Source organism: Puma concolor, chromosome A1 (genome assembly GCF_028749965.1).
Source record: "Puma concolor isolate L17-30 chromosome A1, mPumCon1.1.hap2, whole genome shotgun sequence".
Taxonomy (NCBI): domain Eukaryota; kingdom Metazoa; phylum Chordata; class Mammalia; order Carnivora; family Felidae; genus Puma; species Puma concolor.
In genome coordinates, this window is record NC_141667.1 from 234,698,462 (window position 1) to 234,725,540 (window position 27,079).

Below are 27,079 nucleotides of genomic sequence, written 5' to 3' on the forward strand. Positions count from 1 at the left end.
TGTTAGCCTCCTACTTTATCTTGTGCAATCCATTTTCCAAAGAACAGCCAATCAACATTTTAAATATATATATTGTCAAAGGGTATAAACTTCCAGGTATAAATTGAGTAAGTTCTGGGAATCTAATATTCAATGTGGTAACTACAGTTAAAACTATATCACATAGTTAAAAACTGCTGAGAAAGTAGATCTTCAATGTTCCCACCACACATGCAAAAACTGTCATTATGTGAGATGATGAATGTGTTAATCTTATTATGGTAATCACTTCACCATATATCCTTGTATTAAATCATGTTGTATGCCAGGGTGCTCAGTCAGTTGAGCATCTGACTTCAGCTCAGGTCATGATCTTGCAGTTCACGAGTGCAAGCCTGGTTTATGAGTTCAAGTCCCACAACAGGTTGTCTGCTGTTGGCATAGAGCCCACTTCAGATCTTCTGTTCCCCTCTCTCTCTTCCCCTTCCCCCCTCTCTTTCAAAAATAAATAAACATTTTTTAAAAAATACACTAGCAAACCTGATCCAATAATACATTAAAAGAATTATTCACTACAATCAAGTGGGATTTATTCCTGAAATGCAGGGGCAATTCAATATCCACAAATCAATCAATATGATATATCACATTAATAAAAGAAAGGATAAGAACCATATGATCCTCTCAATAGATGCAGAACTCAGCAAAGTCGCAGGATATAAAATCAATGCACAGAAATTGACTGCATTCCTATACACCAATAATGAAGCAGCAGAAAGAGAAATCAAGGAATCAATCCCATTTATAATTGCACACACACACAAAATAAAATACCTAGGAATAAACCTAACCAAAGAGGTGAAAAATCTATACACTGAAAACTATAGAAAGTTTATGAAAGAAATTGAGAAGACAAAAAATGGAAAAACATTCCATGCTCATGGACTGGAAGAACAAATATTGTTAAAATGTGGATACCACCCAAAGCAATCTACATATTCAACGCAATCCCTATCAAAATAACACCAGCATTCTTCATAGAGCTGGAACAAACAATTCTAAAATTTGTATGGAACCAAAAAAGACCCTGAATAGCCAAAGTAACGTTGAAAAAGAAAACCAAAGTTGGAGGCATCACAATTCCAAACTTCAAACTGCATTACAAAGCTGTAATCATCAAGACAGTATGGTACTGGCACAAAAACAGACACATAGATCAATGGCACAGAATAGAGAACCCAGAAATGGACCCACCAACGTATGGCCAACTAATCCTTGACAAAGCAGGAAAGAATATCCAATGGAATGAAGACAGCCTCTTCAGCAAGTGGTGCTGGGAAAACCGGACAGTGACCTGCAGAAGAATGAATCTGGACCACTTTCTTACACCATACCCAAAAATAAACTCAAAACGGATGAAAGACCTAAACATAAAATAGGAAGCCATCAAAATCTTAGAGGAGAAAACAGGCAACAACCTCTCTGACCTCGGCCACAGCAACTTCTTACTTGACATTTCTCCAGAGGCAATAGAAACAAAAGCAAAAATAAACTATTGGGACCTCATCATGATAAAAAGTTTCTGCATGATGAAGGAAACAATCAGCAAAACTAAAAGGCAGCCAATGGAATGGGAGAAGATATTCTCAAATGACATATCAGATAAAGGGTTAGTGTCTAAAATCTATAAAGAACTTATCAAGCTCAACACCCAAAAAAACAAATAATCCAGTGAAGAAACGAGCAAAAGACGTGAATAGACACTTTTCCAAAGCAGACATCCAAATGGCTAACAGACACATGAAAAGATGCTCAACATCACTCATCATCAGGGAAATATAAACCAAAACCCCAAGGAGATACCACCTCAAACTTGTCAGAATGGCTAAAATGAATAACTCAGGCAACAACAGATGTTGATGAGGATGCGGAGAAGGAGGAACCCTTTTGCACTGCTGGTGGGAATGCAAACTGGTGCAGCCACTCTGGAAAACAGTATGGAGGTTCTTCAAAAAACTAAAAATAGAACTAACCTATGACCCAGCAATTGCTCTACTAGGTATTTACCCAAGAGATACAGGTGTGCTGTTTCGAAGGGACACATGCACGCCCATGTTTATAGCAGCACTATCGACAATAGCCAAAGGATGGAAAGAACCCAAATGTCCATCGACTGATGAATGGATAAAGAAGATGTGGTATACATATACAATGGAGTATTCCTCGGCAATCAAAAAGAATGACATCTTGCCATTTGCAACAATGTGGATGGAACTAGAGTATATTATGCTAAGTAATATAAGTCAGTCCGAGACAGACAAATATCATATGATTTCACTCATGTGGAAAGAAACAAAACAGAGGAACATAGGGGAAGGGAAGCAAAAATAAGATAAAAACAGCAAGGGAGACAAACCATAAAAGACTCTTAAATACAGAGAACAAACAGGGTTCCTGGAGGAGTGTTGGGTGGGGGGATGGGCTAGATGGGTGAGGGACATTAAGGAGGACACTTGTTGGGATGAGCACTGGGCGTTAGATGTAAGTGATGAATCACTGAATTCTATTCCTGAAATCATTATTACACTACATGTTAACTAACTTGGATGTAAATTTAAAAAATCTATGGGGCCCCTGGGTGGCTCAGTTGGTTGAGGGTCTGATTTCAGCTCAGGTCATGACCTCACGGTTCATGAGTTCAAGCCCTACATTGGGCTCTGTGCTGACAGCTCAGAGCCTGGATCCTGCTTCGGATTCTGTGTTTCCCCTCTCTCTCAGCCCCTCCCCCGACTCACACTCTGTCTCTCTGTCTCTCAAAAATGAATAAATGTTAAAAATAAATAAATTTTAAAAATCTAAAAAATAAATAAACAATCACATTGTATGCCTTAAGCTTACATAATGTTATGTCAATTATATCTCAATAAAGCTGAGGAAATATATATATATATAATAGCCGATCAAATCACAGTCCACCCCACCACCCATTAAAATCTTCATTCATTTCCCACTGAATCAATATAAACCAAAACTCCTTGGCATGACCTTCGAAGCCCTGAATGCTATGATATACTTCTCGACCTCATTTCTTCTCAGAGCAGCCCCCACTGGCTTTATTTGAGTTTCTTGACCCACCAGACTCTTTTCTAAAGTCACATACTTTATGCAAATCCTCCTATAAGCCTCAGTTTAAATATCCTCAGGGAGCCCTTTCCTTACCACCCAGTTTTTGTTTTTGTTTTTTTTAATTTTTATTTATTTATTTTTGATTTTTTAACATTTCAATTCAGGTTAGTTAACATATAGTGTAATAATGATTTCAGGAATAGAATTTAGTGATTCATCACTTACATATAACACACAGTGCTCATCCCAACAAGTGCCCTCCTTAATGCCCCTCATCCATTTAGCCCATCCCCCCCACCCAACACTCCTCCAGGAATCCTCAGTTTGTTCTCTGTGTTTAAGAGTCTCTTATGGTTTGTCTCCCTTGCTGTTTTTATCTTATTTTTGCTTCCCTTCCCCTATGTTCATCTGCTTTGTTTTTTAAAGCCCACGAGTGAAATCATATGGTATTTGTCCGTCCCCGACTTTCGCCTAGCATAATACATTTTAGTTCCACCCACATTGCTGCAAATGGCAAGATGTCATTCTTTTTGATTGCCGAGGAATATTCCATTGTATATATACCACATCTTCTTTATCCATTCATCCATCGATGGACATTTGGGCTCTTTCCATACCTTGGCTATTGCTGATAGTGCTGCTATAAACACTGGGGTGTGTGTGTCCCTTGGAAACAGCACACCTACATCCCTTGGAAAAATACCTAGTAGTGTAATTGCTGGGTCGTAGGGTAGTTCTATTTTTAACTTTTCGAGGACCCTCCATACTGTTTTCCAGAGTGGCTGCACCAGTTTGCATTCCCACCAGCAGTGCAACATCTCCACATCCTTGCCAACATCTGTTGTTGCTTGAGTTGTTCTTTTTAACCATTCTGACAGGTATGGGGTTCCTTAGCACCCAGTTTAAATTAGGTCTCCATTATTCACTCACTCACTAGCACTTGACAGTTTTCCCCTCTGAGGATATATCATAACTTGGAACTATAAGTTATTTGCTTAATGTTTATCCATCCTACTGGCTATGAGCTCCATGAAGGCAAGGACTGTTTGCATTTACCTCAGCACTTGGTGCACAAAAACTTTCAACAAACACTTGTTGATGAATGAGTAAATAATATGATGCCCAATTAAAGTTAGAGCAAGCCTGGGGCGCCTGGGTGGCTCAGTCAGTTAAGTGCCCGACTTCAGCTCAGGTCATGATCTTGCAGTTCATGGGTTCGAGCCCCGCATCGGGGTCTGTGCTGATGGCTCAGAGCCTGGAGCCTGTTTCGGATTCTGTGTCTCCCTCTCTCTCTGCCCCTCCCCCACTTGTGCTCTGTCTCCCTCTGTCTCAAAAATAAATAAACATTAACAAAATTTAAAAAAAAAAGTTAGAGCGAGCCTACTAAAATTACGGTACAGGATTAGAAGAAAATAATCTCTGTTCCTATTTTTTGGTACGGTTTTCACGTCAATGTTGTTTGCGAGGCATCTCATTGCCAAATATTTGCCTTCTCTCAGACTAATAATATTGACTCTTGGTTGACTTGTAGACTTTTTAGAGTTAAAAACACTTTCAGAGCTGAAAGAAGCCTTATGGATGAAGAAACAGAGACGTTGTGGTCTGCCAAGGTTATACAGTTTGTGAATGGCACAGCTAGAATGGGACACCAGATCTTCTAATAAACTGCCATGTCACTGATTTTTTTTTTTTTTTTTTCACTAAAAGATAGCAAAGAGGAGCAGTAGAGAAGAGAGAGCACGGAATTAAAAATGCTAAGTAGGGGGCGCCTGGATGATTCAGTCGGTTCAGCATCCGACTTCAGCTCAGGTCATGATCTCACAGTTCATGGGTTCGAGCCCTACACGGGGCTCTCTGCTGACAGCTCAGAGCCTGGAGCCTGCTTCGGATTCTGTGTCTCCCTCTCTCTTTGCCCCTCCCCCACTCGTGCTCTGTCTCTCTCTCTCTCAAAAGTAAACATTTTTTAAAACTTTAAAAATGCTAAGTAAACTAATAAACATATTTTAGGATATTTACAATCTTTACACCTATAATATTTCACACTATATTCAGGTCTGTTTAGTAACCCTTGGTTTTACAGAGAAAGAATTTTTTCAGCTATTGTTTTACAATAATTGAACATTTTATTATTTTAAAACTCCCTGCAGGGGTCGGGGTGGGGGGGGCACCTGGGTGGCCCATTTGGTTAAGCGTCCAACTCTGGATATTGGCTCAGGTCCTTCGATTCTATAGCTCCCTCGCTCTCTGCCCCTCCTCCGCTCACACACACACATTTGTGTGCATTCTCTCTCTCCCTCTCAAAATAAATAAATCAACTTACAAAAAAACTACCTGTAGGAATATATAACAACTTCGTATATTTTAGAACATTTCTATATTCAAAAATTACTATGTGGATTGTATTATTATATTCCATCAAATATAAAGTAAGACATACTGTTATCTTACATAATACCAAGAAAAAATGCCTTCTTACCAATCAGAATTTTTACTTGAAATTTATTGAAAGAGCTATTTTAGACTTATTTAGACATAAGGTTTTTATTAATGTTTGTTTTAAATGTTTGTTTATTTTTAAGAGAGAGACAGAGACAGAAACAGAGCATGAACAGGGGAGAGGCAAAGAGAGGGAGGCATAGAATCTGAAGCAGGCTCCAGGCTCTGAGCTGTCAGCACAGAGCCCGGTGCAGGGTTCGAACTTGTGAACTGCGAGATCATGACCTGAGCCAAAGTCAGATGCTTAACCGACTGAGCCACCCAGGTGCCCCTAGACACAGGACTTTTGAAAACTTTAAGCACACTCGGCATCCATAAAATGGAAAACGTTAAGCAAAATTTATTGGCTAATTTTTCCTAAAATTTCTTCACTTTTAGAGCCCAATTCTTCTGAATCACTTTCTGACTCAGAGTTGTCAGTGTCTGTGGTTTTTCCACATAGTTCTTCTTAAAAATAACTCTGGGCGGGGCGCCTGGGTGGCGCAGTCAGTTAAGCGTCCGACTTCAGCCAGGTCACGATCTCGTGGTCCGTGAGTTCGAGCCCCGCGTCGGGCTCTGGGCTGATGGCTCAGAGCCTGGAGCCTGCTTCCGATTCTGTGTCTCCCTCTCTCTCTGCCCCTCCCCCATCCATGCTCTGTCTCTCTCTGTCCCAAAAGTAAATAAACGTTGAAAAAAAAAAAATTAAAAAAAAAAAAATAACTCTGGGAATTCAGATTTGGAGTTTTAAAAGAAAAATATTTTCTCTGCTTATTTAATATGAACCCTCACCAATAAATCCACAAACATTGTTCTCAGAAAGTAAATAAATTACCTGCTGAAAGCTGACAAAATTTATCTGTCTAGCTAACCAAAATGAGACAGTCTAAGACAAAAACTGCATATTATCAGGTAAGTGACTAGGGAGTAGATGGGGAGTTTCTATGATTGATGAAGGGTAGGTTTGGAGCTAGTAATGATGTACAGATGTATAGCCTCAATTTTCAGGGTCAGCTCAGCTCTAGATGGTTGGGTTTTAATCTGTAGAAAGAAAGGAAGAGAGAAGAAAATCAGGAGAAAGCCAAGACCTACTATTTCTTAAACCTTTATCCCTGTGCTTTGATTGGGAAACAGCCTAAGCTTGTTAAGATCCTATGAATACTTAAACGCAGTCCCCTTCGCCTACTACCAAAAGGACAGAAATAGCTTTAACTACAGGAAAGCAATTTACCTGATAAGGTAAACATTCTGTACTTCCTTATTGTACCTCTCTGTTAAATATCCAGAAATAGCATGTTTACTGTCAGTCTTTCAAGGTGTACAACTGCACCCCAATCAAAAAGGTAAACTTCTATATCGCTGGAACCATGGAAGGTTAAATGCATGGGTCTATGACGGGAAAGGAATCTGTATTGTTTTAGAAATATACAAAATCAATGTAGCAGTGTTGTGATATGATGGTAATACTGGTTGATATGTTTTTGAAAAGTTACCATTTCAACTCTTTTTTTTTTTCATTTTAACTCTTAAAATGACTTTATTCCATTCGTGATTCGTTAGCCATTTTGATTTTCATCCCCATATTTGTTAGTGGAGAATTTTGAATCCCCAAATTGTCACGTGAGTCAAAAATACAAATCAGTGTTTCCAAAGAGTTTAAATATTTCAGAGGGATCCCCTGATGAGTTCAAATTGCACTGTGCAGAGCATTCTTCAGGGTATGAATATAAGTAAGACCACCTAATACTGAAGGCACTCTGTTGGCTACTAGCTGATAATTATTGCTAGCATTTCTTTCTCTGGAAGAAATTTCAGGCAGCCTTTTGGTTTAATTCCTGGCTAATTTTTTTTTTTTTTATAAGTGATCTCTACACCCAATGTGGGGGCTCAAAGTCATGATCCCAAGATCAAGAATCACACGGTCTACGGACTGAGCCCGCCAGGCACCCCAACTCATGGCTAATGTAACCGGTGAAATAATGTTGCAGAATTAATCCATCCAGCAGCCAGTTATTGAATTCTGAGTCTACGCGAGAGTGGCACGGTTCAATGCAACAAGCCACCAGCTACTTGTCGCTGTTGAGCGCTTGTAAGACAGCTAGGGCTGCATTTTTAACTTACTTATTTTCAGTTCATTTGAAGTTAAGCATTGGCCCTCAATTCGGTTACTGGAAAACTTTTAAGTATGTTTGGAACACAATTTGGGTGTGCAAATCTGCTTTTTCAACCCTAAAGTTTATGAGATGCCCCTACGGTCCAAACATTTACAATAAGCATTCAGCATCCATACTGAGCTGTACCGTAAGTATGAAACACACACTGGATTTTGAAGACACAGGGCAAAAAACACTAAAATATTTTATACTGATTGCACACTGAAATGGTACTGTTTTTTTCCTACTTGAAGTTAAATAAAATACATTCTTACAATTAATTTCACCTGTTGCATTTCACCTTTTGACAATCTGGTTCTTAGCGTCAACACAGACTTCTCCTCCTTTCATAGAATTGAATGATCTCCTGCTGGTCGAACTTTCCATCTATTTCCCAATGCATTTATTACAGTTTGGACGTAGGCTAAAGAAATCACTTATATGTTGCCGCTCAACAAATGACCCCACAACTTGGCAGCTTAAAACAATGAGCGATTGTTATGTCATGGCTCCCATGGGTCAGGAATCTGGCCGTGGCCTCATGGGTTCCTCTGGCTCAGTCTCCCCTGGACTGCAGTCAAAGCCACGGTTGCAGACATCCCAAGGCTCGACTGGGGACGATCACCTTCTAAACTCACATTCTGTGGCTGTTGTCAGACCTCACGTCCTCACTGGCTATTGACCAGAGACATTAGATTTCTCCACCAGGACCTCTCCGTGAGGAAGCCCTCCTTATGGCAGGGAACTTCCCTCAGAGCAAATGGGCGAGAGAAGATTGAGAACAAGCAAGATAGAAGCCTCAATCTTTTTATGACCTAATCTCGAAAATGGCATCTTGTCATTTTTGCCATTGTCTATGCGTTAGCAGTGAGTCATCGGGTCCAGCCTACGCTCAGGAGAGGTTGGTTACAACACAAAGGCTTGGATACCAGGAGGTGGGATCCTTAGACCATCTTGAAGTTTAACCAACATTGTCTTTAAAGGGACTCTTTTTAAGTTGTTAGCCATAAACCTGGAAATGTAATCAAATGTTTTTGAAATATATGCGATATATGTCTCATATATATCATATACATAGTAACCCTGACGATATTTGGTTACTGCCTGCTGGAATGCTAGGATTTTTAGGATTTTGTTCATCATTTATTAGGGGGAAAAAATCCCAAATATGAAATACAGTCCATCCCTTAAAATCATAGTAACATCATTAAAATTCTCAGAACTTATATATTTAAAAATCCATAACCGGAACTGCTCAGGAATGGTTTTGTGCATGGTTAGTCGCCCTTAGAGACTTTTCCGTGTTACTGTCGAGGTGAAAGTATTCCCGACGCTTTTCCATAGCATAAAAACAAGCGTTGCTCTGAGAGTGGCACTCAATTCCCATTTCAAATTAAAGTCCTCATATGAAATGGATACCCCGCCTTTCATTTAACTAACTTCTCTCACTATACCCCGGCAGGTGTTTTCCACTGCGACCAGACTCATCCACTGATACCTCCCTACAGGGCCATGACATGGCAATCATCCTGATTGATAACAGATCTTTCATTTTGGCAAGCCACATGCCTCCTTCTCCTTAAAAAAAAAAAAAAAAAAAAAAAAAAAAAATCCACTAAAATTCACCTTCCAGGCAGAACCCCAGGAGATTTTTTAATCACACCAACTGAATTAGACAAGAATTAAGGTGCAGACCATGGAGGGGTGGGGAGTTGCTATTAGACCAGTATGTTGACATTAAGATTTCAGAGGATCTCAAGGTGTAACCACAGAAATGGGCTGATAAATTGTGATCAAAGTTGTTGACAGCAAGGGTGTCTTTTCTTGGGGGGCGGAGTTAGATGGGTGTATATCATAACAATGGTTGGGTGAAGGGGTGCAAATGAATGAGGAGAGTGACAAGATTGGGTGGGGAAAAGGGGGGGAACATCCCCTCAACTTCACTCAGGGAAGAGAAAGCTGGACAAGAGACTGCAGTTAAAAAGGGGTGGCAGTGACTAAGAGGAAGTGGTAATATACTGGATTTTCATTTCTAACAAAACCAAACCTGACTTGATGATCAGCCACATAACAGAATGGCCTGTGTGAATTATTCTGGAAGGTGTACCCAAGGCTCTCACCTTATGATGCCAAATCTATAACCTGTGACCCTAGATGTATATCACGGTCAGACCGAGTTTCTCTCTCTCTCTCTCAATTTTAGAGAGAGAGAGAGAGCAAGCAGGGGAGAGAGGTAGCAGGAAAGGAGGAGAGAATCTTGGTGTCAGATTCAATCCCACAACCGTGGGATCATGACCTGAGCTGAAATCAAGAGTCCGTAACTCAACCTACTGAGCCACCCAGGTGCCCTTCAGACTGAGCCTCTCTTAGAGAAGTAAACATGCAATGCTGAAAAGATATAAAAATAAGTTTTTAGATGATAAGAAAAATGACTCCAAATTGCAATGTTTAATATTTTTGTGCCCGTATTATAAAAGTTTTGTAATCATTGTTACAGTTTCTATGTTCTATTCATGATTTGAGATACTGGACGTATTTAAGAGAACCTGACACATTAGATTTATGTTCTTTGTATGTTAACTAACTAACATTTAAATAAAAATTTGAGAAGAAAAAGATTTATGTTTTTAAGTGAAATACTTAGAAATATTTACCTAATTAAATTTATAATCAGTATTTAGGCACTTAAGGGAATCTGATTATTAAATCTACAAGTTTTGCCTCATTATTCAGGCAAATACTCCTTAAATGTTGAGAAAGTTTGATTACATTTTAGCAGGTAAAGGATAAATATACTAAATGTGTGACGGTTTGAAATGTCTAAGAAAATTTGGCAAACACGTTAAGTGTTTAGGGAAATTTAATAAGAAATTTATAATTAATAATTTAAATTTATAAGGTGATTGAGTATTAACCAATAAAAAGCAAAAATGAGTGTTTTAAATTTCAAGACAAACTATATTAGATTTAGAAATAAGATGTCTAAGTTAAACTCAAAAGCTTCAAAAAACTAAGTTCAAAAATTTGTGACCATTACTTAATATTTTCTTTTCTTTCTTTTTTTTTTTTTTAAAGAAACCTCTATACCCAACATGGGGCTCGAACTCACAACTCTGAGATCAAGAGTGGCCTGCTCTACTGACTGAGCCAGCCAGGTGCCCCCATTACTGAATATTAATTAAAAATAAAAACAGCTATAAAATGCCAACAACATGGATTGGTTACATAAATTATGATCCATCAGTATAATGAAAATTCTAACTATTACAAATCATTTTGTAGAAAAATCAATATTGACAGCATTTGATTTTTTAAAAAGCGAGCTATAAAAGTACGTATAAAATGATCCCTTTTTTTTTTTAAGATTTTATTTAAAAAAATTTTTTTAACGTTTATTTATTTTTGAGAGAGAGAGAGAGACAGACCATGAATGGGTGAGGGTCAAAGAGAGGGAGGCACAGAACCCGAAACAGGCTCCAGGCTCTGAGCTGTCAGCACAGAGCCCGACGCGGGGCTCGAACCCACGGACTGTAAGATCATGACCTGAGCCGAAGTCGGCCGCTTAACCGACTGAGCCACCCAGGTGCCCCAAGACTTTATTTTTAAGTAATCTTTACACCCAATGTCAAGCTCGAACTCACAACCCCAGGGTCAAGAGTCTCATGCTCCATCAGTCTGAACCAGCCAGGCAGGATGATCCTCTTTTTAAAAGGATTTTTTAGGGGTGCCTGGGTGGCTCAGTCAGTTAAGTGTCTGACTTCGGCTCAGGTCATGATCTCATGGCTCCTGAGTCTTAGCCCTGCCTCGAGCTCTCTGCTGTTAATATGGAGCCCACTTTGGATCCTCTCCCCTACTTCTGCTCTTTCTCTCTCAAAACTAAACAAACATTTAAAAAAAGTGTTTTTTAAAAATCTCTGTATACAAAAACCCACAAAAAATCTACGTATACAGGAGCGCCTGGCTGGCTCAGTCTCCAGTGCATGTGACTCTTGATCTCAGGGGTCATGAGTTGGAGCCCCACACGGGGGTAGAGTTTACTCAACAACAACAAAAATCTATGTATATATACACACGCAGAAGAAAACCTGGATAGACTAACATCAAATTCATAATAGTCACTAGTTAGTCAATAGTGTGTATGAGTGTGTACTTCACCTTTTTTTTTTTTTTTGCTTAGACATGTATACTCCTAGAAATAGAATATTCTTTTCCAGAGAGAAAAAAATTAAAAAAGAGGTAATGGTACAGGAGTAGCAGTGGAGAACCACGAGAATGTCCACATTCCAGGCTCCGCCATATAGGAAATTGGGGGGAATAAACAGCATCTGAGGGGCGCCTGGGTGGCGCAGTCGGTTAAGCGTCCGACTTCAGCCAGGTCACGATCTCGCGGTCTGTGAGTTCGAGCCCCGCGTCAGGCTCTGGGCTGATGGCTCGGAGCCTGGAGCCTGTTTCCGATTCTGTGTCTCCCTCTCTCTCTGCCCCTCCCCCGTTCATGCTCTGTCTCTCTCTGTCCCAAAAATAAATAAATGTTGAAAAAAAAAAAATTAAAAAAAAAAAAACAAAAAAAACAGCATCTGAGAGAGCTACAGAGGATACAGTTTCCCTGAGCGGAAGCCAGATTTCCAGGCCCACAGGTGGAGGGAATGTCTCGCAGAGAACTGACCACACTTGTCTCTGTAACTCTGTTATGCCAGGCGTGTGTTTCTATCAGAGCCCTAATCATGCTGCGGCGCAAGTATTTTTTAGGTGACTCTGAACCCATATTAGATGACACGACTCTTTAACTGTAAGAACTATCAGGGCGCCTGGGTAGCTTGGTCATTTAAACGTCTGACTCTTGGGGCGCCTGGGTGGCTCAGTCGGGTAAGCGGCCGACTTCGGCTCAGGTCACGATCTCGCGGTCCGTGAGTTCGAGCCCCGCGTCGGGCTCTGTGCTGACCGCTCAGAGCCTGGAGCCTGTTTCAGATTCTGTGTCTCCCTCTCTCTCTGCCCCTCCCCTGTTCATGCTCTGTCTCTCTCTGTCTCAAAAATAAGTAAACGTTAAAAAAAAAAAATTAAACGTCCGACTCTTGGTTTCAGCTCAGGTCACAATGTCACTTTTTGTGAGTTCAAGCTCTGCACTGGGCTCTGTGCTGGCAGCATGGAGCCTGCTTGGGATTCTTTCTCTCTCCCTCTCTCTCTGCCCCTTCCCTGTCTCTCTCTCTCTCACACACACACATACACACACACACACATACACACACACACATGCTCCCTCTCTCTCTCAAAGAAAATAAACATTGAAAAAAATTAACAATAAATAAATATAGGAATTGACTTCGTCACCTATGTAAACCCAGTGCCTAGCACATAGAAGACATTTAGTAAGTGTTGCTTGAAACAGGGAATGAAGAATAACTATTTCTCTTATTGCGTCTCCACTTGAAAACACAGGCTCCAGGGGCACCTGGGTGGCTCAGTTGGTCAAGTATCCGACTTTGGCTCAAGTTATGATCCTGCAGGTCGTGAGTTTAAGCCCCACATCGGGCTCTGTGCGGACAGGTCAGAGCCTGGAGCCTGCTTCGGATTCTGCGTCTCCCTCTCTCTCTGCCCTTCCCCGACTCATGCTCTGTCCCTCTCAAAAAAAACATTAAAAAAGAAAAGAAAGAAAATGCAGGCTCTGATTTGAAGACCCCCACTACCCTCAAAAAACCAGTCTTCTCTAAAACATCTCCTTGCCAGTTTGCCACAGTGATTAAAATTCTCCCCACTGGGGCGCCTGGGTGACTTAGTCAGTTAAGCGTCCGACTTTGGCTCAGGTCATGATCTCATGGTCCGTGAGTTTGAGCCCTGCGTCGGGCTCTGTGCTGACAGCTCAGAGCCTGGAGCCCGTTTCAGATTCTGTCTCCCTCTCTCTCTGCCCTCCCCTGTTCATGCTCTGTCTCTCTCTGTCTCAAAAATAAATAAACGTTAAAAAAAATTTTTTTTTAAATAAATAAATAAAATTCTCCCCATTGAAGTAAACTTTTTTAGTTAAAGCATCATCTCCAAAGACTGTACTCTTGAACTTTATCCATTCCCAGGACTGGCGAAACGATCATGATTGTTGAAACTGAATGATGAATACATGTATCATTACATTGTTACCTCTACTTTTGTGTATGTTTGAAAATTTCTGTATTAAAAAATGTTTTAGAAACCTGTCGAAAAATTCAACAAGTAGGGATGCCTGGGCGGCTCAGTCGGTTAAGCGTCCGACTTCGGCTTGGGTCACGATCTCACGGTTTGTGGGTTCAGGCCCCACGTTGGGCTCTGTGCTGACAGCTTGGAGCCTGGAGCCTGCTTCAGACACAGTTGGGGTACAGTCGGGGGAGCTGACAGAATGGTCCAGAACAAATCTAGAAGGCAGACTGGAAAGGGTGAGGGAAATGGTGAGAAGGAGGAAGAGGTCACTCCTGATAGAAACAGCATCAAGACATGGAAACCAGGTAGAACGTAGTGAGGTTGGAACTCTAGTTCACTGTGATGCTAACTACGGGTTTTTTTGTGTTTTGTTTTTAAGTTTGTTTATTTATCATGAGAGGGAGAGAGGGAGAGACAGAGAAGGTGGGGAGCAAGAATCTCAGGCAGGCTCCTCCCTGTCAGCGCAGAGCCCCTCTCGGGGCTTGAACTTACCAACTGTGGGATCATGACCTGAGCTGAGATCAAGAGTCAGGTGCTTAACTGACTGAGCCACCAGGCGCCCCTCTAACTACGGGTTTATATGGAGGGATCATGGGAATAAAAATGGCCCTCGTAGAGGCTAAGCTGCTGTTACAAAGAGACCCCAAGATACAGTGGATTAAATACAGTCAAAGTTTATTTCTCGCAAGTAGCAGTCTAGGGGTATGCGGCTAGTCAAGGCTTCCAGGGTTGTTCATCTGAATCTTAAACGCCTTCCATACTGTTAACTCCACCATACATACCCATGTGGTGCATGGGGGTGGAGGGGATTGGAGAAAGAGAAATCCAAAAGTCCCCCTGTGGTCAAGAAGGAGCACACAGACCCTACGTGAACAGGTTTGCGTGGGAAGAATGTGAAACCTGTAGCTAAGAACTCCCTTTTCCTCTATCAGCTTCTTGGTCCTGAGCTGGGCCACTCTTTTTTTTTTTTTTTTTTAAGTTTATTTATTTTGAGAGAGAGAGAGAGTGTGAGCTGGGGAGGGGAAAGAGAGAATCCCAAGCAGACTCCTCACTGTCAGCATGGAGCCTCCCCACCCTCCCGGACGCAGGGCTCAAACCCACAAGCCATGAGATCATGACCTGAGCCCAAACCAAGAGTCTGACGCTTAACCAACTGAGCCACCCAGGCGCCCCATGGGCCACCCTATTTTTAATCCTTCCAATCCCTATCTGCTCTCCCCACTCACCAGCCAGGCCTACTGAACAACAGAAAATGCTACCAGCTATATTTTTATTATCTTGTCGTCAAACACAAACACATTTTAGTATTTTTAAGTATCTTTCGGAAACTACTAGAGAAATAAAGGGAAGAAAACAAAAGTCACAGGCACTCTGCAAAAATAGTACTAGAACAATTTGTTAGTTACCGTTTTTCCTTGAAGGATGTAAATGGCTTACTTAGGACAGGTCTCAGTCCCCCTCTCTGAGGATGCTAGGAGATGCCTGGGGGAACTTGGGTCTTGAATCAAATGATTCCTTTCTTTCTTCCTTCCTTCCTTCCTTCTTTTCTTTTCTTTTCTTTTCTTTTCTGTTCTGTTCTTTTCTTTCTTTTCTCTTCCTTCCTTCCTTCCTTCCTTCCTTCCTTCCTTCCTTCCTTCCTTCCTTTCTCACAAACCGTGAGATCGTGACCTGAGCCAAAGTCAAGAGTCGGACGCTTAACCAACTGAGCCACCCGGGCACTCCAAATGATTCCTTTCTTAACTGCAAAGGTATTTCTGCTGCTGACTCTTAACAAGCATACAATTCTCAGTTTCTTTCTTCCTTTTTTCTCTGTTGTTGTTGTTGTTTAAAAAACATTTTTATTGAGATCTAAATCACATGCCACCCAACTCCTCACTCATTTAAAAAGTATAACGCAGTGGTTATAGCGTATTCATAGAGCTGGGCAATCATCACCACAATCTACATGAAGAAAATTTTATGACCCTAGAAAGAAACCACAAACCCATTAACAGTCACTCCTCGCTTACACCCCTACTACCCGCCCCCCCCCCCCCCCCGCCCCAGCCCTGGGAAACCGCTACTCTACTTTGTGTCTTTACTGATTTGCCTATTCTGGACATTTCCTGTAAATGGGATCATATCGTCTGTAGTGTTCTATGACCGGCTTCTTTCACGTTACCGTGATGTTTTTAAGGTACCATGTTGTAGCACCCACCTTTCCTTTTCGTGAGCGAATAATATTCCACCGCGTGGATACACATTTTGTTTTCCAGCTTGTCAGGGAGTGGGCGTGTGGGTTGTTTCTACCTTTTGGCTACTGTGAATGAAGTTGCTAAAAACATTCACGTACAAGTTTTTGTGTGGACGTGTGTTTTCATTTCTCTTGGGTACATACCTAGGAGTGAAATCACTGGGTCATAAAGTAACCATATGTTTAACCTTGTGAGAAATTACCCGACTGTTTCTCAGGGCACCGGCACCATACTACAAGCCCACCAGGAGTGCAGGAGGCCTCTAATTTCTCTAAATCCTCACCCACACTTGTTATTTGTCTTTTTGATTCTGTTTCTTTTGATCAGTACTTTCTGCTCTTCTCTGTAGATGGGTTATAGGCCCCAACTAAACTGCCCTTCTATGCTTTATGAGCTCAATTCTTTTTCACTCTAAAAATTCCACACCTAGGATCTTGAGAAACTTAACAGAAGACCATGGGGGAGGGGGAGGGAGGGGGAGTTACAGAGGGAGGGAGGCAAACCATAAGAGACTCTTGGATACTGAGAATAAACTGAGGGTTGATGGGGGGTGGGAGGGAGGGGAAAGTGGGTGATGGGCATGGAGGAGGGCACCTGTTGGGATGAGCATGGGGTGTTGTATGGAAACCAGTTTGTCAATAAATTATATTTTAAAAAATGCTGGCAAGGGGCGCCTGGGTGGCGCAGTCGGTTAAGCATCCGACTTCAGCCAGGTCACGATCTCGCGGTCCGTGAGTTCGAGCCCCGCGTCAGGCTCTGGGCTGATGGCTCAGAGCCTGGAGCCTGTTTCCCATTCTGTGTCTCCCTCTCTCTCTGCCCCTCCCCCGTTCATGCTCTGTCTCTCTCTATCCCAAAAATAAATAAAAACGTTGAAAAAAAATTTAAAAAAAAAAAATGCTGGCAAGGAAAAAACAAAAAAAGTAAAAAAGTAAAAATTCCACACCTAGGCTTTGGGCCAATCTGCGCTGGCCTGGCATGCCCACCTTCCCCCTTCCGGAGTCCCCTTCCTGTGGCTTCCTAAGGGAGAGGGGTCTAGGATGCTGTCCTCGCCTCCCCCCCCAATTAGTCTCCATATTTCCCTTGCCCCCAAGGGTTGTGTCCTTTCCCCATTCCTAGACACCAAGATAGCAGAATCCCTTGTGATTGTCTTTGAAATGTAAATGGACCCAAGTTCCACTTGTCTCAGACTTCCTCTTTTCTATTCCATTTGTCTGAAGTACGTTAAGTGGCTGGGTGTTACCTTTCTTGATTTGCTAAAACGCTGCCCCCTTCCCTTCCATTTTGTTTTTAGTTCCATTATTTTATATGTTGTTGGTAATTGAACCCATGATGTTCTCCTTGAGTCTAATATTGCTTAGCAGAGTGTTTAAAACTCCCAAGATTTTGGAATCGAAACTTACTTTTTGGCTTTATTGTAGCGTGATGAGAGAATATACCTTTGCTTTTGAGATTTATTTACGTGATCCAGTGTCTGATCAAGATTTTCTAAAGTGCCAGAGAAGTCCAAAAAGGAAATATCCTCTCTGCTTATAGGATGTAAATGTCTTGTTAATTATATTGTTCAAGTCTTCTACATTCTTAGTTGTTTGGGGTGGGTTTTTTTTTGACACTTTAAGATGGGGCCAAGGAGTCATAGCCACAGGTGCCACCGTCTTCAATATTTGTCTTCTTTTCACGAACTCCTTTCTTTGAACTCTGGAATCACTCTCTGCTTCAGAATTTATGGTCTTCATTCATTCATTTAGAGTAGGAATTATGATACAACCACAGGATTGTTATCAGAATTAAATAAGATAATAGTTGTAAAGTGATTAGTACCGTGTTTGGCCATTATACTGAGACACGATGGCTTAAAGCAAGGCTATGGGGGCGCTTGGGTGGCTTAGTCAGTTAAGCCTCTGACTCTTGATTTTGGCTCAAGTCATGACCTCATGGTCACTATCTCATGCTGGGTATGGAGCCTGATTAAGATTCTCTCTCTCCCTCTCATTCTGCCTCTCTCCTTCTCACTCTCTTAAAAAAAAAAGGGAGGGGGGGACAGGCTATGGATGCTATGGCTGAAAGTCAACCTGAATCCCAGTAGCCTCATATTACCTGAAAGACCTTGGGCGTGCCACCTCACAGATCTCAACCTATTCGTTTGTTTTAAAGCCTTCAATTTTAAGTAATCTCCACACCCAGGGTGGGGCCCGAACTCTTGACCCCAAGATCAAGAGCTGCGTGTTGTACTGACTAAGCAAGCCAGGCACTGCTCTGAGCCTTGGGTTTCTAATCGGAGAAACCAGTTCCATCCCACTCCTGAATCCACAAGTCAGAAATAACCAGTTTGCATTTTGGTGTACTGCCTTCCAGGCGTTTGGGTATCTGTATCATTTTTAAAAACCTAACACGTGTTTTGATAGTTGTGTATCCTTTCTAATGGAACTCGTCGGAGGCCTAATTTGTAATGGCTTTCGTTTTTGTGTCAACTTCTAAAAGTTAACTCATGTTGGGGCGCCTGGGTGGCTCAGTGGGTTGAGCATCCGACTTCAGCTCAGGTCATGATCTTGCGGTTCGTGAGTTTGAGCCCCACGTCGGGCTCAGTGCCGACAGCTCGGAGCCTGGAGCTGCTTTGGATTCTGTCTCTCTCTCTCTCTCTCTCTGCAGCTCCCCACTCTCGCTCTCTCTCTCTCTCTCAAAAATAAATAATAAACATTAAAAAATAATAAAGTAAAAGTAACTCATGTTATATTCCTTTGTAAAAACAAAATATGAAATTGCAATCTGTTTAATATAGCCATTAACAACTAAGCTGTAGAAGAATCCTATGGACTAATGTCTAGGTACTGATTTTGAAATCTATCTGCTCTGGGTGGCATTGGGCCTCCCCTTTCCCCCTAAAAAAAGATCTTTTGGAATCCTAATCCCTGTGCCTCTGATCATAACCTTGTATGGAGACAGGGTCTTTCTAGACGTACTCAGGTTACAATGAGGTCATTAGGGTGGGCCCTACTCCAATATGACTGGTGTCCTCATAAAAAGGGGAAATTTGGACACAGAGGCAGATATCCACACAGGGAGAATGCCATGCAACGATGAAAAGAGGGATCAGGGTGGTAACAGCAGAAGCCAAGGAACGTCAAAGATTGCCAGCAAACTACCAGAAGCTTGGGGCAAGGCATGGAACAGATTCTCCCGCACAGCTCTCACAAGGAACCAACCCTTACCTCACCTTGAACTTGAATTTGCAACCTCCAGAACCTCGAGACAATAAATTGCTGGTTCAGCCACTCAGTACTTGGTTCAAGCAGCCTTAACAAACCAATCCATTATCCAGATGTTGCCAAGAATTCGAAGGAGGCGATTATTCTGACCTCATCGTAGGCATTAACAGAGAACTGTCCGGGACCGCACAGTGTTGCCGTGGGAGTTTTGCGGTTCACCTGTGCGCCACCAAATTTGGGCCTTGAAAACAGTCTCCAGGGTTATGCTCACCCAGTTCATAACCTCGTTCATCTCACTTAGGTGGGTTGGTAAAACGACAGTAAAAAAGCAGCTGGTGATGTCCAAGGGAGGATAGTGATCTTCCACACGTTCAGGATGAGTTAACTACTCCATTATTTCAAGCTCTTTCCCCGCCCCCCCTCAATCTTTTTTACTACAGAAAATTTCTAACAAAAATATAATGAGCTTACGTAAGTATTGCTGAGGTTTGCTTTTAGTTACACAAGTCAATTCTGATTTCCCTACTCAAACCCCCCACATCAAATTATTTTAAAGGACATCCCAGACTTTACATCATTTTTAAAAAATGTTTGTTTATGCATTTGGAGAGAGAAAGCATGAGCGAGGGAGGAGCAGAGAGGGAGGGAGAGAGAAAATCCCACGCAGGCTCTGGGCTGTCAGCATGGAGCCCGACACGGGGCTTGAACTCACAAACCATGAGCTCGTGACCTGAGCCGAAATGGAGTCAGATGCTTAACCGACTGAGCCTCCCAGGCGCCCCTAAATCATTTTTAATAGCTTTATTGAGATCGAAATGACATGCCATATCTATTTCGTGTTCACCTATTTCGTGTACAACTCAACAGTTTTTAGTATATTTACAAAAATATGCAGCCATCACTACAACTAATTTTAGAACATTTTCATCATCCCCAAAGAAACTCTATATTCACCAGCTGTCATTCTCTATTCCTCTCTCAACCTCCCGATTTTATCTGTAAATATTTCATATGTGCTTCTAGAAAGGTGGGAACTGTTCTAAAAATACATAACAATGTTATCACATATGAGCTTTTTTAAAACAATAATTATTGGGGTGCCTGGGTGGCTCAGTCGGTTAAGTGTCCGACTTCGACTCAGGTCGTGATCTCACGGTTCGTGAGTTCGAGCCCCTCGTCGGGCTCTGTGCTGACAGCTCGGAGCCTGGAGCCTGCTTCGATTCTGTGTCTCCCTCTCTCTCTGCTCCTCCCCTGCTCACTCTCTGTCTCTCAATAATAAATAAACGTTAAACACACACACACACACACACACACACACACACACACTAATTATTGAATATCAAAGATAAGATCACTGGTCACATTTTCTTGACTATTCTATATTACCAGTTTGCTTTAATCAGGATCCAAATAAAATCCTTACACTGCAAAGTGCAATTGCTAGATGTATCTGTTAGTTTTCTTTTAATCTTTTTTCTTTTTTCTTTTAATCTTTTCTTTCTTTTCTTTTTTCTTTTAATCTTTTCTTTCTTTCTTTTTTCTTTTAATCTTTTCTTTCTTTCTCCAACTTATTTTTTTTCCTTACAATTTTTTATTGAAGAAACTAGGTTATTTGTTCTATAATGTCTGCTAGGGCCTGGAATTTTCTGATTATATCCTTGAACATTTACAATGTTCCACTGTCCCATGTATTTCCTATACACTGGTAGCTGGATCTAGGATCTTAATCAGAATCGATGGTTTTTGTTTGTTTGGATAAGTTTACTTCATAGGTAGAAGTGTTGTGTCAAAATTCCTTTAAATTTTTCTTTTATTGTGAAAGACACCATACTTGGGGCAGTGCATAAAAATAGTTATGTAGTTTAAAAAATAGTTATATAGTTTAAATAATAATAATAATAAAACAAATATCCAGCATCCATCACAGAGATTTAAAAAACAATAAAATATTGGGACGCCTGGGTGGCTCAATCAGTTAAGCGTCTATTTTGGCTCAGGTCATGATCTCACGGTTCATAGGTTCGAACCCCACATCAGGTTCTGTGCAGACAGCTCAGTCTAGAGCCTGCGTCAGATTCTGTATCACCCTCCCTCTGTACCCCTCCCTGCTTGCTCTCTCTCTCAAAGATAAATAAACATTAAAAAAATTCTTAAAAAAATATAGAGAATTGCCAGGTCCTTAGAAATCCCCAATCTGCCTTCCTTAATGAAATCTCTAATTAAATCCTTCTCTTCCTGCCCCATTCTAGAGTAAGCCCTGTCCTGATTTTTGTCATAATTATTCTTTCACTTTCTTTATACCCCTTACGAATATATTCCTAAAGAGAATATTGTTTGGTTTTGCCATGACTTGCTTAAACACCCCCCCCCACCCCGACATTGTTTTTGAGACTAATCCAGGTTGTTCCAGATAACTGCAGTTCATTCATTTTCATTGTGGTATATAGTATTTCATTATATGAATACACTAACTTATTCTTTTGTAGTGGATATTTTCAGTGACAACCTATAGGCGAAGTGCTTTAATGTCATTTTTTTTTTTTTAGAGAGCTAACAAAAGGGTGTCGTTGAAAATATTCCATGATCTTTGAAGGAGAGGGACATATTCATGTCATTTAAGGGCTAGAAATGTGTTTGTAAGATGAATGACCACTTATTCATAGCTATGTAGCAGCTAAGCATTAGATAAGAATCTACATAAACGATGTCCTTTTTAGGGCAAATGCAAAACATTCCATTCACCCCAGAAATTTACTTCTCTCTTCTGATTTCTTTTTTCATCTCATTCCTCCTGGTTGCTTCTTGCCCTTTTAGGAGTCTCTGTGTTTTGTTTTTTAATGTTTGTTTGTTTAGAGCAAGCGCGCGCGCGCGCACACACACACACACACACACACACACACACACAGGGGAGGGGCAGAGAGACAGGAGAGAGAGAATCCTAAGCATGCTCTGAGCTGTCAGCACAGAGCCTGATAAAGGGCTTGATGTCATGAACCACAAGAACCTGAGCCAAAATCAAGATTCTGATGCTTTAGCAACCGAGCCATCCAAGTGCCCCTAGGAGCATCTTTATAATAGGTTTTATATCATGAGCTCCGGAACCAGAATTTCATACTTGAATACGCATAACTCGATGCATAATCTAAGGCTCCAGATAATGTACGACTACCCTCTTTAGAGTGATGCTGTGAGGAATAAACTAGGTACCATACTAGACATGACCCTTGGCACCTTTCAAATAATGTTGGGCATTATCTTCACCTCCAAAAGTTTGCCTATGTTTCATACCCCAAAATATTTCAGTCCATAAAATCTGCTGTCTAGAATTAGTGTTTTCCACCAATTTCCAGGGAAAATCAAGTCTGCATAGAAACTATTCCTAATTTCCCTTCTCTTTTTTGTTTTAAGGAGTAAAAGTTGTTGTTATTAAATCTCAACTCTTGAGTACATTTTTAAAAGTACAATCATATCAGTTTCAGGTGCACAATATAGTGATTCAACAATTCTATGCATTTCTCAGGGCTCATTGGGGAAGTGCGCTTTTGACCCCCTTTATCTATTTCAGCCATCCTTCCTCCTACCTCCCACTCTTGGTGACCACCGGTTTGCTCTCTGTATTTAAGAGTCTGTTTCTTGTTTGTTTTTGTTTCTTAAATTCCACATACAAGTGAAACCATATGGTATCCGTCTTCCCCCGTCTGCCTTATTTCACTTATTTGTGATTTGACTAATTTCCTCCCCTCTTAGGACCTCTCGCAGAGATTCCTACCTTGTGCCCAAGATTTTTTTTTTGAAGAAGCAGCGTACCTTCATGAGTTTGTGTTCTTGAACAGTGCTCCATCCAAGCCGATATCCTGCAAACTTGTAATCCTCAGTTTCTCTTAAAGCTTGGAGCAATCAAGCTATAAATAAAAGGTAATGCATTCAGTCTTGGCAATTAGAAGGCTTACGTGCCCCTTTCTCTTCTCATTACCACCCTCCTTCCTTGCTTTTATCTCTTTATGTCTCCCTTACCTCATGTCTCTTCCTCTAGGTCTGTGTGAGACCCACGACAGACACTTCACATTTGTTTAAACTTTTAATTGTGATAAAATGTACTTAATATTCACCACCTGAACCATCTTTAACTGTACAGTTCAGCAGTGTTAAGTGCATGCACATGGTTGTACAACCAATCCTCAGAACCTTTTTCATCCTGCAGAACTGAAACTCTGTACCCATCAAACAACTAACGCTCTATTCCCCCTCCTTCCCACCCATGGCACGTAACCGCTCTACTCTGTGTCTATAAATTTGACTACTCTGGGTAGAGTACTAGTAAATGTAGTCTAGTAAATGCAGACTACCTTCATTTAGGTAGAATCACGCAGTGTTCGTCTTCTCGTGCCTGGCTTATTTCACTTAGCACGTCCTCAAGGTTCATCCACGTACAGATACCTCTTCATGAGCCTCTTTCGCTTCTTTTGAGTATATTCCCAGAAGTGGGACTGCTGGGTCCCCTGGTAATCCTATTTTTAATTTTTTTGAGAAACGACCATTCTGTTTTCCGTACTGGCTGCATCACGGTAGACACTTGGGTTTCCGTGACGCCCTATGGGGTAAAAAATACTGGGTTCTAGACCACAGCTGTGGAAAGGATGGTCAAGAACGAACACTGGCAATTATCAGGCTTTGCCATTAAAAGCGTGGACTTCCCGGAATGTGGAACCACATTACAAACCATTTGGTCCACTCCCCTCCGTTACAGGGGAGTAAACTGGGACTCTGAGAGGGCAAAAGTGGCTGGGGAAGGACAAAGGGCTAGTTAAGGGGAGATTTCAGAACCGGCATCCAGGGCTTTCCAATCTTCAACTCACGGCAAAGAAAATAATTTTCAACTTGAGATACTGTGCGATGAAGTACAAGAATTACGGAATAGATCATTCAAGAAGAGCCTCTGGGATGCTCTCTCTGTGTGTTCTGCTTTTCTTTCTCTGGCTGGCTTTTAGCCTCCGTGTCAACCTTGACCCCGAGCCCGCTTTTCTGCCTGCCGCTAACGACCGGGTCCTGAGCATCCTTAGAGACAGAGGGGGAGACAAAGAAAACCGGTCCGCAATGAGGATCCCCCGAGCTTGGAAATGCGACCCTCTGCTCCTCCGCGCGCCCCTCCCCCCCCAGAGCCGCGCGCGTGGGACGCGGATTCAGCTGCCATCCGGGGGCCTCCAAAACCTCCCCCCTCCCCCCCCCCCCCCCCCCCCCCGCGCACGAGGAGGACGCTTTCTGGTTCGCGGCCGTCCCCAGGCTCCGCGATCCGAACCACAGGGCACGGGGACTCCCGGGGACAGAGGGCAGCTCTCCCCTGCCCAGAGCGGAGGAGCCCGCACCACTTCCCCGGCGGAACCGCTCCCGATCGCCCCCGCCACAGTCGGGGAGCCCCGGGCGCCGCGGAGCGCGGGCTGCGGACCGCGGCGGGCACGTGGGCTCGGCCGCAGCGCTGCGCCAGGCACCGGCTCCCCGCCTCGGCCCAACCTCTCGGCTCCCGCCTCGGCCCCTGCCGGTGGGGAGAGGGATCCTCCCCCCTTCCACTTTGCACCAGTCCGAGGGAATTTGCGGTCGGTGACGCGCATCCTTAAGCGAGCCACCTGCAGCGCGGGGCGCGCCGCTCTGGGCGGCATCGCAGGGCTGGGCCGGCGCGGCCTGGGGACCCCGGGCTCCGGAGGCCATGCCGGCGTGGGCGCGCCGTGGCGGCCGGCTGCCGCTGCTCGGTAAGGCCCCGCACGCCCGCTCGCAAGCCCCCGCAGCCCCCCGGCGCGGCCCTCGCCCCCCACCCCGCACGGCGGCCCCGGGCGCGCGCCTCCCGGTCCCCGCCGCCTCGCTCCTCCCCGCGCTCGCTCTTCCCTCGCTCCCGCGCCCCTCCCCTCTTCGGCGGGCCCCCGCGGCCCCCGCCGGTCCACCCCCGCGGCGTCCTCCCTCCCCTGTAACGCCGCCGCCCCGGCGCGGCCCCGCGTCCCTGACGGCGGCCCGGACCCCGCGGGCGGCCTCCCGGCGCGCTGGCCGCGGCCGACCCGGAGCCGGGGCCGCGCCGCCCGCCTGCCCCCCGCGCCCGCGCCGCCGCCCGCTCGGCCCGCGCGCCGGGTTGCCGGGCCGTCCGCCCGAGGCCGCGGCCGCGGGGGTGGCGCCAGGTGGCTCCGGACGGCGCCTGGCGCGACCCCGGACACTCCGGAGTGGCGTCTTTGGCTCCTCGTTTGAGGCTACGATTTGCCGAGTGCGCTCGGAGGAGGAAAGGCGCCCGCCGTTCTCCCCCGGAGCTAGTCATCCCGAGTAACGACCCCCCACCCCTGCCGAATTTCGGTGGGATCAGCGAATCGCCGCTTCGGGAATGTTATACAAGCAGGATTTACATAGGAGAATATCAGCGGTCCGTGCCTCCTGTACTTTGGTTTTTTTATCTTTTTTATCCCGGCATTAAGCCCCAAGGGGGTTTTCAAGGACTCAGCTGACTGTTCCCAAATAATCTGCTGGGTAGCGCGCAGCTGGCAATGCAAGAAAGGAAGACGAAAAAAAAAAATCCCCTTTAGAACCACCTCATCGATTTGGAAAGATGAGAGGGTCGAGTCGAGTTCAGGGTGAAGGAGAGAGACGTTTCTGGGAGGCTGAGGAGCCCGGGAGCCTTGGGCCCCTGTCTGGTCCAGCAACCTTGGGACTGGCACCCACCGATCCCGTCCTGGCGTCCTCCTCTGCCCTGTGAGGGTGCCCTGTGTGTCTCCTCCAGCTCCAGAATTCCAGCATTCTAACTTGAAATCTCAGTGGGACGTAAAGTAATTTCCATTAGAGACGTGCAGGAATTACTTCCAATGGCTTTTGGTAAAACTTAACTCAGAATTATCGAGTAGGAAATGGAACATAAGGGAGAAAAGACTGGGAGCACAGACATTTTGCGTTTCTTAAACATTTATGTTTGCGAATTGGTAAATATGTACATTTCAAATGTATCGTACAATATGTTTTCCAGAGTCGGCTCTCTGTTGCGTATGATGTTAAGGAGTAAGTGAATTTGTCAGTAGCATTCAGAGGCTTTCTGGAAGTACGAAGATTAGTACTTGCAGCTGTATTCAAGCTGCACTGAGTTCCTTTATATTTAGGAACAGTCTCAGAGATTTCCACATCTCTTTCCAGATTCTTCTAAATGAGGTATAATCTGCATGCAGCGAATATGCGCACATCCCAACAGTACAGTTCCATTAGTGTTTATATGTGTATGTACCCACATACCCTTGGATATAGATACAGAGCAATTCTAGCCCCGCCCCCTCTCAGTCACTATCCCCCAGAGGTAGCCTCGATTCTGACTTCTAATACCGTGGCTTTGCCTGTTTTTGAACTGCGTGTAAACCAAATCATCCTGCATACTCCTTTAAGTCCAGCTTCTTTTATTCCATATTGTGATTAGGAGATTCAATCTTGTTCTCAGTAGCAATGGTTTGTGTGTGGGGTGCCGGGGGGGGGGGGGGGGGAGTGTGTTTTAACTGCTGAGTGCTCTTCCTAAATATGAATATACTCTACAATTTATTTACCCATTCTGTTGTTGAAGAACATCTAGGCTGTTTCCAATTTTGTATAATTAGGAGCGACACTGCTGTGAACATTCTTTTACGTGTTTTTGGTGGACCTAAACACTCATTTCTCTTAGGATGATGCCCACCAGTACAACTCCCAGATCCCAGGGAAAGGCATATATTCAATTCTGGTAGACACCATCAGTTTTCCGAAG

The 27,079-nt window shown here is 43.3% G+C and overlaps 1 protein-coding gene and 1 long non-coding RNA gene across 6 annotated transcripts in view; one reads left to right on the forward strand and one right to left on the reverse strand.

The window, feature by feature from the left end:
• The window catches only part of LOC147584866 (uncharacterized), a 42,730-nt gene extending 17,674 nt beyond the window's left edge, over positions 1 to 25,056 (reverse strand). The window contains exons 1-4 of one of the 5 annotated variants that reach the window (XR_015253926.1): positions 24,951 to 25,056; positions 24,186 to 24,384; positions 23,676 to 23,920; positions 23,099 to 23,231 (exon numbers count right to left, since the gene is read on the reverse strand). This is a non-coding gene — a long non-coding RNA (uncharacterized LOC147584866). Of the gene's footprint in view, positions 1 to 6,308; positions 6,619 to 13,739; positions 14,108 to 23,098; positions 23,232 to 23,675; positions 23,921 to 24,185; positions 24,510 to 24,950 lie in introns of those variants that run through there. The other 4 variants (XR_015253925.1, XR_015253929.1, XR_015253923.1 and 1 more) reach the window with 4 other exon arrangements.
• The window catches only part of FLT3 (fms related receptor tyrosine kinase 3), a 78,730-nt gene continuing 76,295 nt past the window's right edge, over positions 24,645 to 27,079 (forward strand). Inside the window, exon 1 of the mRNA XM_086714547.1 lies at positions 24,645 to 25,073. Within this exon, the coding sequence (XP_086570673.1) occupies positions 25,031 to 25,073 (43 nt within the window). The 5' untranslated portion in view covers positions 24,645 to 25,030. The remainder of the gene's footprint in view (positions 25,074 to 27,079) is intronic.